The sequence below is a fragment of the Myxocyprinus asiaticus genome, chromosome 36 (assembly GCF_019703515.2).
Source record: "Myxocyprinus asiaticus isolate MX2 ecotype Aquarium Trade chromosome 36, UBuf_Myxa_2, whole genome shotgun sequence".
In the NCBI taxonomy this organism is placed as follows: Eukaryota; Metazoa; Chordata; class Actinopteri; order Cypriniformes; family Catostomidae; genus Myxocyprinus; species Myxocyprinus asiaticus.
Genome location: NC_059379.1, coordinates 23189084 through 23200079, shown reverse-complemented (window position 1 = coordinate 23200079; position 10996 = coordinate 23189084). Strand labels below are relative to the sequence as shown.

Sequence of the window (10996 nt, the reverse complement as noted above, 5' to 3'; positions counted from 1 at the left end):
TATTTGGATACTTTCTGGTTGCCATACGTTAGTGGAACATATCCATAGTCAAAGGGATAGCTCACCCAAAAATTAAAATTCTCACATCATTTACTCAAAGATTTTTAGAAGAATATCTCAGATCTGTAGGTCCATACAATGCAAGTGAATGATGATCAAACCTTTGTAGCTCCAATAATCACATAAAGCAAACATACAGTAATATTAATCCATATGACTCATGTGGTTAAATCCATATCTTCAGAAGCGATATAATAGGTGTGGGTGAGAAACAGAACAATATTTAAGTCCTTTTTTTACTCTAAATCTCCACTTTCACATTCAAGTTCAGATGTGAAAGTGAAACTAAACAGGCACCGCATGTAAAAGTTAAAGTGGAGATTTAGAGTAAAAAAAGGATTTTTTTTATTTTTATTTTTATTTTATTTTTTACTGTTCCTCACCCTCACCTATCATATTGCTTCAGAAGATATGTATTTAACCACTGGAGTCTTATGGATTACTTTTAAGTTTCCTTAATGTGATTTTTGGAGCAACAAAGGTCTGATCATCATTAACTTGCATTGTATGGACCTACAGAGCTGAGAAAGAAAGTCATATACATCTGGGATGGCATGAGGGTGTGTAAATTATGGGAGAATTTTCATTTTTGGGTAAACTATCTCTGTAATGTGATGAACCACACTGAGTTCAGCTGACTTCATATATCAATTTTTTCAAAAGCTTATGGCTACCCGGTGAGGTAGAGGAGCACAGTTCTGGGGTACATGCAAGTCAGCTCAGCCAACTTAATGACATACAATATTGAGCCAAATCATGTGTATAGCCAGTAGTGTAATTTAACAAATATCAAAAGACATGGCTAAAAGTTCCACAATAGGGATAACAGGAAGTCTTATAAATAGCGGTCATATGGGACATGACTGAACTACTGTAAGAAGTAGTAGCAGAACAGATTACGCACAAGTTTATAAAGAAAGGACAATTAGCAGAAAGTCCTAATGAGTGAGAACTGTGAAGTGATGAATTTTAAAAAGAGCCTGTTCCATGACATTAACTGAATCTGTGTGGGATCATTTGGAGAGTAAACAGAACTAAAAGAAGCCAGTCAAAAAAATTTACATGGCAGACCTGGAAAACAATTTACAACAATACTTAGATGGCCTGACTTGTGCCCAGTAACGTCTACAAGGGCTTTCTCAGCATCGTCAAAAGGTGTTTTGCTGAGATATTTAGTTGTTTAGGTGATTATTTTCAAATGATAGCAGGTCTCAAGAGCAAAACCCACTTAAGGAGACTGCTTGAGGGTTTTGCATATGCAAAGATAGCTTTTTCATTACTTCTTTATCTAATCATCTGACGGATACTTTGTATCACTTAAGTCTTAGAAGACAGACAGGACCAACAATTGGAGAGAAAAAACATAACATTCTTTCTAATACTGGAATCATAGCATCCTGGAGGCTGTGTAAAATTCACCTTATTTTGTTGTCACTCACATTAACACAAATTCTTACTAATAATCTCCTAGCAACTGAAGGTGAAGCGTGCAATTTATGTTACTCTTGTGGCTCCAAATGTAATTTGAAAACTTATCTCTGTTTTCAAACTGGTTTCCCAGACTGATCTCACTCTAAGTTTGGCGACAGTAAATTGAAAGTTGTGTCGGTCTGTGTTTACCAAAATTGTGTTGATGAAAGTATAGGCATATGAGAGGTTCACAAGGTAGAATGTCCACAGAGTGCTGGCAAAAGCTTGTATTTTTAGTTGTAAACTATGTAGTGCAGTCAAGAGCAATGCATATTTTATGAACTCTACCGGCTAAACCAAAGCAACCCTGAACCTAAATGCCAGTGGACATATAGTTTTTTTTATTTATTTTTTTTTATATAAAATGTTAGTTTTATAATGAAATAAATTAATATGGTGGCACAATTATATTTTTGTCTACAAAACTAATTTCAAACATTTAAGTATATGCCTTCAGATCAAAAGATTTTTAGATCATGAGAAACTTTTCAGGCAAGTGACCCCAAACGTTTGAATGGTAGTGTAGATCACATTTAAATTTATGCAAAAATGTATGATGGGGGATGGTGCTAGTCAGTAATTCGGTAGAATGATTTCGATTTCATGGTACATTAACTTTCGTTAGCAGTATGTTGATTTTTCCGTGTGATCATGTTGGGTTTCCTGAACCCTACCAATCTGTCATTGGTCAAAATTACACACTTCATCTTTAAATTGAACATAAAGAATCCTGCTACCTACAGTATGGCAAAGTGAGACAACACAGCTCACATTTTTTACCATTTAAAGAATTGTCTATCTTTGAATACATAATTTAATACTCTGATGCCTTAAAGTTAGGGATATTCACAAGTAGCCCCCAATCAAAACTGTGCATTCAATACACAAAAATAACTTAATGTGTTTGTATTTGCATTTATTCTTGTATTCATCAAGCTCTTGCACTCAAAGGCTGGCTGCAGTGCCACTGCAAAAACAGCTGCTTCTCGTCACACCAACTTGTGACAGAAAGCTACTCTGTTGGAGAAAAACCATCAGATACAGTTGTGTACTAGTAAATAAATCTGCTACTCTTCAGCCATCAATGCTTACAGGTAAACAGAATCTTAAACTGATTGCAATTCTAAATCATTAAATTAGATAGTTGACAATTTACTAATTTAAACATATTATGATCTCCATTTACATAACAGTAATCACTGTCATTTGTCAGGAACTGCAAAAAAAAAAAATAATAATAATAATTGTATCATAAATTTGGCCAATTTCACCACCGTGCTTCCAGTTAAAACAAGGCGAAATTATTTGTTCATTCATTCAGGGGAGACTCCCCGGCTAAGAAAATGTCTTCTGTTCAGTCCACACACAATGCAACATGCCCTGCCTGCATTGGTTTCTGTGTAACAGTACTATCTAGTCATCGAGGACAATGGCAGCCCTGGAAATTTCCAATGGTAGGTTTTCAGGGAAAGGAGGACGAGGCTCTGCCCAGAACAATCAAGTTTTGACCATAAGTAGATATTTATCTAAAATCGAAAGGCTCCTAATTGTGTACAACTTCTACATACTGGTGACAGTGGAGAGTGATTTTTTTGTAAATCTATTATAATGCATTCATAATTAAATTACATCCAACATTATTGTGCCTCATACATAGCACAGTATGGTAACAAAATGTATACAAAAGGAAAAAAACAACTTGAGTCCCATGTGTCACAGTCAAGTTGAAATCATGATGATGTGCAAGTTATTTCCAGATGATACGACAATTCTCACTGCAGTCTCATAAAAGTTTGATATCACCGCAGTTAGTAAAAAGTACATCCCGGATTTCCCCAAAAACAACATCTGTTATAAAACACTAGGCACAATTGTAACTGAAAGCCCTAAACTGAGATTTGCCAAAAATTCCATCCTGCAACCTTGCTGATTCTGCTTGTTGGTTCTTGGCCCAACTCGTCTCCAGCTGTAGCAGTATGTACATCCATAATAGAAGAGAAGATCCTGGATTCAGTCAAGTCATACTGATGAGTTCTGAGGATTGAGGGAAGTCTTGGTACACCTTGCACCTTGTATAACTGCCTCAGACACTTAAGTTCACAATTCAGATTCTAGAGGTCGGCAGAAGTTTCTGCATCACCAGACCAGTGCATCAGAGGCTAAAGGTCACCACTTTGTGGTTCAGGGTTGCGGGCTTCCCGACCCAAGCTGTGACCCGGCCTGGGGAACCTGCTAGAGGCTTTAGATCGGGCAGTTTTGGTTCCACTCTCGCTGGATGCTGGGGTGTCCCTGTGAAAGAATAAACGCAAAGATCATTAAGCTTCCTCAGCTCTTTGCTGCAGAGGCACTGTGGTTTTGAATTTATTTGTTTTTTATTTCTATATAATATACTAAATAAAATATATTTTATTTTAAATTTGTCCTTTTGATTTAGTTTGTTAATTTTCACTAACAGTTTTATTTAGTTTTAGTTTTTCAGTATATTTAGTTTTTAATATTAATTTTAGTATTTTAATAGTTCAGGCTGCCAAAGTTAATGCGTTAACTAATATCAGCATAACATTTCTCAGGGCTGCCTAGTCGTTATCTAGTGGCACTTTCATGTTTAATAAAGGAGGTTTGTAAAAGTTTAAAATTTTACAATACGCTCTGCCTCAAAAACTAAAACTAAAATTAATCTGTGGTCATTTTTAATTTATTTTAGTTACAATTGTGTATGAAGGTGTGTATGACTTTCTTTCTTCAGCAGAACACAAAATAGAAAAATATCTGAGCTCAGTAGGTCCTAAAAATGCAAGTGGATGATGATCAGACGTTTGAAGCTCCAAAAATCACAGACAGTCAGCATAAACGTCATCAATACGACTCCAGCTGTTAAATTAATGTCTTCTAAAGTGATACAATCACTTTTGGTGCAAAAAAGATAAATATTTAAGTACTTTTTAACTATAATCCATCACTTCCAGTAAGCAGCAGTATACGCATTCATTAGAGCGCCGAGTTCATGTGGTCTCTTGTGTGACATATTCACATTGCCATGTTATGGACGTAATCTCACATTTATCTCTCGGTTGAGACATACAGGATAAGCACACAAAGCACCACTGTGGGTAAAGAAACTGATAAAAACAGATCTAAACCAAAACCAACTAACCTTCTGTACAGCATTCCTCCTACTCAGCTGTAAATAGCGCTGCTCTTCCGTGTGTGTCGCATGTGCGTCAGTTCTCGCACGTCTCACATGCCAACGCGATTACGTTACACTCGCATACCGCTGCTGACTGGAAGTGATGATTTATAATTAAAAAGTACTTAAATATTGATCTTTTTTGCACCAAAAGCGATCATGTCGCTTTAGAAGACATTAATTTAACCGCTGGAGTCGTATGGATGATGTTTATGCTGACTGTCTGTGATTTTTGGAGCTTCAAAAGTCTGATCATCATCCACTTGCATTTTAAGGACCTAATGAGCTCAGATATTTTTCTTCAAATGTGTTCTGTTGAAGAAAGAAAGTCATACACACTTGGGATATCATGAGGGTGAGTAAATGAAAGAATTTTCATTTTTGATGAACTAGCACTTTAAGTTTTAGTTTTTCAAAATTATTAAAAAAAAACTGTTATAGGTTTGAATTTTAGTTATTTCAATATATAATAATTTTATTAAATAACAATTACATTTGTCCTTTCAATTTGGATTAGTTTTTACTTTGTTAAAGATATCTTTAGCTTGGTTTTAGTTTTTCAGTGTTTTGTAATTTCCGTTTAGTTTTAGCTTTTCAATTTAGTTTTTATTTTAGCTTTTATTTTTTAGGGCTGCTAAAGTTAATGTATTAAGCCCCGTTCACACTGCAAGCGACACAGAGCAACAAAGCGACAGGATGCCACTCATATTTAGTGAGAGCACAGCGACTTCCGGCGACACGAGCAACAATGACCGTTGGCGTCAAGATGTGTGGCGAGCGACACGACAAAGTTGAGAAAAGTTTTACTTTATTCAAACAATGAGCAACATTCAGGAGCCACTACCGATGAGAGTGAAGACAGTGGAGCTCAGGGCATCTGTCTCCTCTGACATACTTGTGTTGAGTGCAGGCAAGAGAGAAGTTATATGTTAAGGAATTTCACTGTTCAGTATCATTTGTCTGTAACCGCATGCATGGATATAATAAAACGATGATACTGTCTGCATTCTGAGTGAGTTTGATTCATATTTTAATAGATTGTTCGTCTTGTTTAATATTATGATGCAATGAGCACTACAGGTTAGCTTATATAAAACGCTTTCCCTTGCAGAATGTTCAATTTTAGAGGCAAGAGAACTGATTCCTTGTCAAATTAGAATGATATCTTAGTTTTACTGGCAGTATCATCTGTAATAAGCATTTCAAAAGCTACTATACTACACTCTACTAATAACATTAGAGCGACATCATTAAATCTGCATATTAAAGTGACTAGCAACACCAAACGACAATGTCATTAGCTGTGTGAATGCGGCTTTAGAAGATATCCTTTAAATAGGTTTACAAGTGTTCAATTTCTCAAGGCCTTCTAGTGTTATCACAATCTAGTGGCATTCTTTTAATGAAGGCAGACTGAAAAGAAATATTTAAAATTGTATAGAATACTTTGCATCAACAGTGAAAACTAAAATTATTTTGTGGTCATTTTAATTGTATTAATTTTTTAGTCATAAAAATGTGTTTAGTTTAATTATTTAAAAGTTCTTTATTTATGTTAACAAAAATGCTTTCATTTAATGCTTTCGTTTTAGTTTCTCTTAAAAATAACATGCTGTTTCTTCTCTGCCTGCCATTAAGGGGCCCGGGGGTCTTTAGGTGTTCAATTTATATTTGTAATACCTTTGAAAAACAGCTTCCACCAGGCACAGACATGCTTAAACGAAGCAGTGGAAACAACAGCTCACAGATGTTCTTTTTGCACTGATAATCACTAAATGCTCTTACATGTCAGAGTCCCTGCTGTAAGTAAATAAACAATGAAACAAGCTCATTGCAACAAATTATTTTCTTTCATTCTCACAGGCGGCACAGAGACACACTGACATCACTTTTAATTCAAGACTAACAAACTCAAATATGACCATGTTGAGTGCAGAGCGGAAAGCCCCAGAGACTGTATATGTCAGAGACGGTGTGCGAGTCCTGAGGGAGGGCTGTATAGACATCAGCTGCATTTGAGGGTCAGCCTCTATACACACACAGCTGCGGCTCATCATAAGAAAACTCCAGCCTTGGCTTATATGCTGGCTATCCTGATAACTATGCCACTCATGACCTTGGGGGAGCCATTGACCCAGTGGCAGTCCTTGCTCACTTGGGGTCCCCCTTAATTTAACAGAACTATAAATACACAACTAGATAAAGAAAGTAAAGTTTGTCAAAACTGTTAGCTTGACAAAGTCTTGTCTGAAAGTCTGAACTAGATTAAAAAGTTTGAATACAGGCCTTTCAGGTGTTGAATACAGGTGTTATTGCTAAGTGTTACTATGGTCTTCTCGCTAGTTGGTAGTGTTGTTGGATAGACGGACAAATGGCTGTACGTGTGAGAGTTTTGATGGCTGGAGTTTGAAATCACAAACATTAGATGATAGTCTTGGCCTGTGTTTAAACATTCCATTAATGCAAGTCTATGGGATTTTGGGGATTTTCAATTGTCCGCTAAAGCGAAGTTTGTCTGAACAGTTAGAAAAAACAGCACACTAAAGGCTAATTTATACTTACTGTGTGAACAGGCTTTGCTTGGTTCGCCTACAGATGATGAAGAAATGCAGTGACGTTTTTGTTCTGCCAATGTGTTTGTTTGTTGATATTTCTCGTGTTTGCACACATCTCGAAATTCTTGACCTAGGAGAACTCGGCTGGTCGAAGAGCATTGATGATTGGTTAAAACTAATTGTGGGTGTGGTTTGGATGTGACGTTTTTTATTTACAATCACGCATGCCAGCTGAGTTGTTGTTAGCAAGGTTACAGTCGTTAAAATGGATAACTTTGAAGCCCGTCTCTCAAAGATTGTGCAGAAGTATAGTTTTTTACATGATTTGCAACACAAACTCCACAAAGACAGCACGGCCACGACAAATGAGTAGAGAGAGATTGGAGTTTTTAAAAGTGGAAGGGGCCGTGACAAGTTTAATAAAGCAAAGGAGCAACAGTGCCAAATGTGGCAGTCCACAGAGAGAAAAACCTGCATTATTGGCTTTACCTGTGGCTGGAACAGTACGTTAAACACAGTGACATCACCCTAAACAAACTCATTTTAAAACGACGTTGCGCATTGCATAAACAGTGGCTTCATTTGCCTAGGGTGCTTTAGTTCGTCCATTAGAAAGAACTTCGGCTTATTCCATGTAAAAATCAGGCTCAAGTCAGAACAGTCTGAAGGTCTGTGCACAGTTTGGTGGATGTAGCTTGAAATCTCTTGGAGGATTACAACTGGTAGTTTTGGTTTTTTGTTTAAGGATTTTGGACACAACATTATTAAATTTAATAATACATAAAAGTGCAAGTAAAGCACTTGGTGTCATGGCGTTAACAAATCCAAGGAATCCAGAGAAATCCCTATATCCCCTGTGTCAGGTTCTGCCACTGCACTGACCACCTGACAATAATGTTTTTGTGTGTTTGTAGCCAAAAGACAAAGCAAAGAAATCATAATCTTAGTTGGGTTTCTGCCTTGAAGGATGGAAAGGGTGCCAATCGAATTTTGCAGAGTGATTCGCATAGTGCTGTGTGATACAACAAAGAACAAACCTTGGGTGGGTTTTCTTCTCTGTCCTCAAAGAGTACAGAAAACAAAATAACAAAGAGTGACAGAGCACTTTTGAGAGCGCATGAAGGCACAGCCATTTATGGAGCAGCCGGTGTGGATAGCAAGCTAATCTAGCTTGTACTGATTACATTCAGCTAATAATGGTGGAGAGTTTTCAAAGGAAATGAAATTTGAACAGCAAGTCAGCAATGTGGTTATGCAACCCATAACACCCCATGATCGGCTTCTCCTCTGCTTTACTGGTGCTGACAGATCGGCACAGGGCTGAGACAGAAAAGAAGAGCGAGAAAAGGGAAGAGGGTTGGGCGGAAGGAAAGAGCGAGGGAGAGAGCCAAAGAAAAATGGAAAGAATGAAGTGCTGAGCAGCTTTCAATCAATCTTGAGCAGCGGGACAGAAGTTAGAAGCAGGTAAGTGGGGTGCTGCAATGCCCCCCACCAGTAAATCTATCCATCTATCCATCCATCCATACTCAGCTCCTCACAAACAAGCACATACACACAATCACACAGACACTATTCAATTGGTCCAAGAGGCAGAAGGCAGATCTGCAGTCTAAACAGTAGCCTGAAAGAGCCTCCTCACGTTACATAACCTCTAAGAAATGAAGAGATTCAGCATTTAATTTATCCCTGGAACAAGACATCCTTATCTATCTGTCCTCCGTTGGAGAGGCTTCTCATTGTGGTTTTAGGCAGGCAATATCTATGAAGCAAATTTCGAAATGGCTCTGCACATTGAAAACAAATTGAGGATTACTGGATGTGGCCCCTGTAGCTTGGGAGAGCATCAGGATACTAAATAGTCTTCCAGCAGAGGAACAGACATATGCTGGAAGCTCTTTGAAGCAGTCCTACACTGTCAAGATGTGGCGGGCCCAAGTGTCTTCCATTTTAAAGCAAAGTCTCAAAGTCTGAAAACACTTTTTGTTCAACAAAACCTCCTCACAAGAACGTCTTCTAAAAGATCATCGTCGGCCCCACTCAAAACTGACAATGACAGAGAGGAGGTGCCAAGAACTGGCACACAAGGATGTTTTTAACATTAAAGGATTCCCTCGTTGGCAGCGCACACTCACTATAACTGCTGTGTGACAGCTTTCCACTCTGTCTGTTTGCCAGGAGGCGGCTTTATTGGCATGGGCATGTAATCACCAGTGTATTTAAATGGCAATCAGCAGCTACTCCAGGTCTGAGAGATGCTTCCAGAGCACAAGAGAGAATAGAAACCATTGTTAATCATATAAGTCATAGAGGCAAAATGATCCAACAGACAAAAATAAATTTATCAAGAAGTAACACGGTTCCTAGATAGCACATAAATGGTGCATTGTAAATACACAACAAAAGTAATTCATTGCACATAGAGAATGGACTCAAAGTACTTTGTGAGTCATTTCCCATTTGGAAAGCTTTTGTGACAAAATGTAATGCTCTCAAACATCCTTGTCTATTCATTCATCACGTCCAACTCTCACGGCATCTAAAGACCAGCTGGACTCATCTGTCCATAGCACACAAATTCTCTCCAGTCATAGCCAACCAAAGAGCCATTATCTTCTCACAATGTCCCAAAGGTTTTCTTTAAATCAGATTTGAAATAAGGGTAAAATTGGCTTTTTAATAACACAATTGCATCAGACCCAGCACTCACCAAAAAACAAAACAAAAACAATCAGATGCAGCGTGTGAGCTGATAGATTGATGAGCCATTCTGAAACGACAATTAGCAAGTAAAATGCAGGAAGCGACTGGTCCTGTAGGGTTAATTCATAATTTGTTTATAAACTAAATCACACTGGCAACAGAACTTGACAGCTAGCAATAACAATAATAATAATAATAATAATAATAATAGATGGTGTGTGGTGGGCATTCTGGCACACTATGGCTGCCGTCGCATCATCCAGGTGGATCCTCCACACTGGTGGTGGTTGAGGAGATTCCCCCTATACTATGTAAAGTGCTTTGAGTGCCTAGAAAAGCAATATATAAATGTAAGGAATTATTATTATTATTAATTAAATTTCCTTTTACAGAAAGGCTCTAAGATGCTAGTTTGGTGCATCTCACATAATAAAGGAAGACTGAGCATTGTTTCTTAATTTAGAAATCTGAAACTTTGATTGGCTTGGCATATTTGAGTGACAACTCTACTTTGGCATGTATTTTACATTGAGGCACTGAAATACAGAGCCATAAAGAATGCATGGAGTTGAGTTGCATGTTCCTCATCTATAGTTCATGGTTAATGCATGTGAATTGTTGTGTGTGTTTGTGTGTGCATTTGCTCACTTGCAGAATGGCAGTAACTGCAGTAAGGTCTCCTTGGTGGGCTGGGAAGTGAATTTAGGCAGTGTCTGGATCAGTTTATTCATCACAATGCGCAGGTAAGACTGCAGCTGTTTCCTTCTCTCCTCCACGAACTTGGCATCCTGGAAATGCACATACACACACAGACACTAACAATGTCTTAAATGAACAGACCATCAAACAGAAACAAAAATAGATGTTCTAAACCTGTATCACTTTCTTTCTGCAGCCACAAAGAGAGTATGTACTGGTCGCTTAGAGTATTTCTATGTAATTACAATATATAAGGACTGAAACTTTCAAGCTTTAAAAAACACAGAAGCAATATAAAAGTATAATTCAAGTGGTCCATATGACT

At 37.6% G+C, this 10996-nt stretch overlaps 1 protein-coding gene across 4 annotated transcripts in view; it reads right to left on the bottom strand.

Moving 5' to 3' along the window:
- Positions 1–2435: 2435 nt before the first annotated feature.
- LOC127426722 (sorting nexin-29-like) overlaps positions 2436–10996 on the bottom strand; it is a 150086-nt gene continuing 141525 nt past the window's right edge. For 2 of the 4 annotated variants that reach the window (XM_051673694.1, XM_051673693.1), the window contains 2 exons: positions 10621–10760; positions 2436–3819 (listed from right to left, as the gene is read on the bottom strand). In XM_051673694.1, coding sequence (XP_051529654.1) covers positions 3690–3819; positions 10621–10760 — 270 coding nt within the window. In that variant the 3' untranslated portion in view covers positions 2436–3689. Of the gene's footprint in view, positions 3820–6397; positions 10302–10620; positions 10761–10996 lie in introns of all 4 variants that reach the window. The other 2 variants (XR_007894849.1, XR_007894848.1) reach the window with 2 other exon arrangements.